This window comes from Ictalurus punctatus, chromosome 29 (assembly GCF_001660625.3).
Source record: "Ictalurus punctatus breed USDA103 chromosome 29, Coco_2.0, whole genome shotgun sequence".
Taxonomy (NCBI): Eukaryota; Metazoa; Chordata; class Actinopteri; order Siluriformes; family Ictaluridae; genus Ictalurus; species Ictalurus punctatus.
The window spans coordinates 5,474,903-5,478,998 of record NC_030444.2 but is presented as its reverse complement, the minus strand read 5'-3'; the positions used below and the strand labels follow the sequence as shown (position 1 = coordinate 5,478,998).

The 4,096-nt window shown below is 41.7% G+C and overlaps 1 protein-coding gene across 1 annotated transcript; it reads right to left on the bottom strand.

The window, feature by feature from the left end:
- Window positions 1-1,092: 1,092 nt before the first annotated feature.
- On the bottom strand, window positions 1,093-3,502 carry LOC128629468 (uncharacterized). The gene is made up of 2 exons (XM_053677711.1): window positions 2,448-3,502; window positions 1,093-2,345 (listed from the first exon to the last, which is right to left on the bottom strand). Exons 1-2 carry the CDS (start codon window positions 3,164-3,166, stop codon window positions 2,258-2,260), a joined length of 807 nt encoding a protein of 268 aa, XP_053533686.1. The 5' UTR covers window positions 3,167-3,502; the 3' UTR covers window positions 1,093-2,257.
- Between the last annotated feature and the right edge of the window lie 594 nt (window positions 3,503-4,096).

Here is a 4,096-nt window from a genome sequence, read left to right as displayed (position 1 = left end):
TCGCTGAAACATACAACTGTGTATCATCAGCATAACAGTGGAAGCTAATTCCATGTTTACGAATAATTTGACCTAGGGGTAGCATATATAAAGTAAAGAGCAGTGGGCCTAAAACAGAACCCTGTGGAACTCCAAAAGTAACCTCAGTACGCATGGAGAATTCACCATTTACATCTACGAACTGATAACGATCGGTCAGATAAGACCTGAGCCAGGAGAGGACTGTTCCCTTAATACCAACAACATTTTCTAATCTATCAAGGAGAATAGTGTGATCTATAGTATCAAAAGCTGCAGTAAGGTCGAGTAACACAAGCAGCGAGACACAACCCTGATCGTCAGTAGAAGTCAGTAGAAGGTCATTTACTACTTTAACTAACGCTGTCTCTGTGCTATGATGAGGTCTAAATCCTGACTGATACATTTCATGAATGTTATTCCTATCTAAATACGAGCATAACTGCTTTGCTACAACCTTTTCTAAAATCTTAGAGATGAAGGGGAGATTTGATATTGGTCTATAGCTGGACAATTGAGACGGGTCAAGATCAGGTTTTTTAATCAAGGGTTTAATAACTGCTAATTTAAGTGATTTAGGTACATAGCCACTGCTTAGGGAAGAATTGATTATATTTAGAAGTGGCTCAATTACTACTGGACCAATCTGTTTAAACAAACATGTAGGTACGGGATCTAGTATGCAAGTTGATGAATTTGCTGAAGAGATTAATGTAGCTAGTTCGGTCTCTCTAAGCGGAGCAAAACACTCTAAACATTGATCTGATATTGCTACACTGTCATGTAATGGGTTTGTTACAGTACTGTCCAGTTTTAATTTAATGGCCTGTATTTCACGTCTAATATTTTCAACCTTATCATTGAAAAATTTCATGAAATCTTCACTGCTATGTAATGATTGAGTGTTTCTCTCTGTAGTGGTTTTATTCCTAGTTAATTTTGCTACTGTGTTGAAAAGGAATCTAGAATTGTTTTTGTTGTCTCCTATTAAGGTGGAGAAATAGATTTTTCTAGCATCGCCAAGAGATTTCCTATATTTCAGTAGGCTCTCCTTCCATGCTATTTGAAATATCACCAGTTTGGTTTGACGCCATTTACGTTCTAATTGCCGAGTTGTCTGTTTTAAGGTTCGCGTTTGATCGTTATACCAGGGTGCTAATTTTTTTTCTCTAATTATTTTCCTTTTGAGTGGAGCCACTCTATCTAGCGTGTAGCGGAGTGTTGACTCCAAGCTTTCAGTCGCCTGATCGAGTTCTGTGTGATCTGACGGTGATCCAAATCTAATTGATGTTTCTGCGAGGTTATTTATGAAGCTTGGTGCAGTAGCTGAAGTGTAGGTACGTTTTACACGGTAGCGAGACGAGGTGGAAATATTATGATCAATACGTATTATGAACGAGATAAGATAATGGTCTGAGACAACTTCAGACTGCGGAAAAATGATAATATTTTCTATACTTAGTCCGTATGTTAGTATGAGGTCAAGAGTGTGACCACCATTATGAGTAGGCCCGATTACATTCTGATTAATCCCTACTGAATCTAAGATGGACACAACCGCTATTCTTAGAGGGTCTTCCAGGTTATCAAAATGAATATTAAAGTCTCAGACGATTAATGCTTTATCTACAGACACAACCAGGTTTGAGACAAAGTCTGCAAATTCACTAAGAAATTCAGTATATGGCCCTGGGGGTCTGTAAATAATAATTAGAGGAATTGACTTATTTTTTGTGGCTACATAACTTATACTGGTATAAAGAATTTCAAAAGAATTAAATTTATGCTTAGGTTTTTGTGTGACGACTAGATTTTGACTATGGATGAGTAAAACACCTCCTCCTCTACCAGCTGAACGAGGCTGATGTACATAACTGTATCCAGGAGGACTGGCTTCATTTAATGCTATGTACTCATTTGGTTTAATCCAAGTTTCCGTTAAACACATTAAATTACATTCCTGATCAGTAATGATGTCGTTAACAATAAGAGCCTTAGACGCAAGAGATCTAATGTTTAATAGTCCTAGCCTCAGATCAAAAGTGCTGGCTGTGCATTCAATATGATTTAATTTTATGTTAATTAGGTTACGAAGATCGACTTTCCGAGATTTTCTATATATTTGAATAGCTCGGGGAACAGACACAGTCTCTATAGTATGTATTACCTTTTCCGAATTTTTAGTTGAACATTGATTATACTGAATGTTATTATTGGAAGATGTACTTACGATAGGCAGTCACTTGGAGTGTAGCGCCTTGGAAATGTTGTCTGAAAGCAGTTCCGCTCCAAGGCTGCTGGGGTGCAGGCCATCAGGACGAAACAACCTAGGACGCTCCCAGAACAGATTCCAGTTATTGACAAACACCAGATTCTGCTCATTACACCAAGAGACTAACCAATCATTTAATGCTAGAAGTCTACTGAACTTTTCTGCTCCACGTCTGTATGTGGGAAGAGGTCCAGAGACGATGATCTTCGCGGTAGGTGATCTGCCTCGTACCGTCTCGATCAGGCTGGAGAAGTCCCTCTTCAGCACCTCCGTCTGCCGCAGCCTGGTGTCGTTCGTCCCCGCGTGCAGCACAACCGCTCCAATGCGCTCGTCTTTCTTCAGGATCCCGGATACCTGCGCAGCGACATCAAGGACACAAGCACCAGAAAAACAGTGTGTGCGCACCTTACCTTTAGATGAGGCTACACGGACGTTCCGCACAATGGAGTCCCCGACGATCACAGTGTTGGGTCTGGTCTGGCGGAGAGGGGCGAAGCGGTTCCTGGTTGGAATCTCGAACACTGGAGGTGGAGAAGGTCCAGCCCGCGCCTTTCGCCGCTGGTTTACCCAAGGCCCGAGGTGTGTTGGCGCTGGCGTTACGGAGACCACGGCTGGGAAAGTCCTAGGTGCACGGTCCCTGCACAGAGAAACACACGGCGTAGAGGGGCTGGGAGTGGAAATACCACGCTGTGTGCTTACCTTGGATATGTGAGCAGAGGCACAAGATGTTTCCAGCGCAGTTTGTCGCTCCAGCAGCTGGGCCTGCTTGTCGAGTAGGCCGCGGATCTGCTTCTCCACATCCTCCAGTTCCAGCCGCACCATGTGAAGCTCAAGCGAGTCCTCATCTGCACTCAAAACCGGAGAGACAGCAGACATATTTGTTTGTTTGTTTTTTTAAAAAACAGAACAGCGGTAAGTGAGAAATGTGAAACGTAAACAAGGCTAGCGGTAGGTGATGCTAGCGGGCTACAGGCTACAAGCTAGTCGCGGATGTTTTGTAAAAAAAAAAACAAAATAGAATACAGATCAAATTTGCGACAGCGCAACGTTACGATTGTTTTATTTAACGTGGTGTCAGTTATATTTGTATAACGTAAGGTAAATAATTTTAAAGTATAGAGATTAGAAGAAATTAATGTAAATTAATGTAATAGCGTTAGCTCGAAGGGTGCTGCTTCCTCAGTGACACTTCAGGTTGCTAGATCCTTCCTCAACATTCCTCAACTCTGTTGATCTAGTGTCATTCTGACACTATCTTTTCCCTATCATCCCAACAATGAATGTTTTCATATTAAACCCCCTCTCATCTAAACCACCTTTCATCCCACTTGTTCATAATCTCAGCTTTCATTCAAACATTCAATGCTCCTTCTTATTCTCCATGCTTGCAGCCCTTTCCATCACTCAAACCTCACAGCCCATCCAGTTCTTTAATATTGCAGGCCATCTAGTCTCTTGAATCTCATAGCCATTTGGTCTCTCAAAGCTTGCAGCCCCTCCTATCAGTCCCTCCCTCTGAAGAACTGCAGACATGCTTTCAGTCTCACTGTGAAGCAGCCTTCTTTCCCTCTGAAGCTTCAGACACCCTTTCTCTCTGTCTGTCCAATTCAAAGGGCTTGAGTCCAAGTGAAGTCACAAGTCACTGATGTCAAGGTGCAAGTCTTCATTAATTATGTCAAGTTGAGTTGAAAGTAAGCAAATTTGAGACTCAAGTCCAAGTCATGTGACTCGAGTGCATAAGACAGTCAATGTACAGTAGGAAAGAATATTTCTTTTGTTCATACAAAAATATTGTAGAAATCTGTA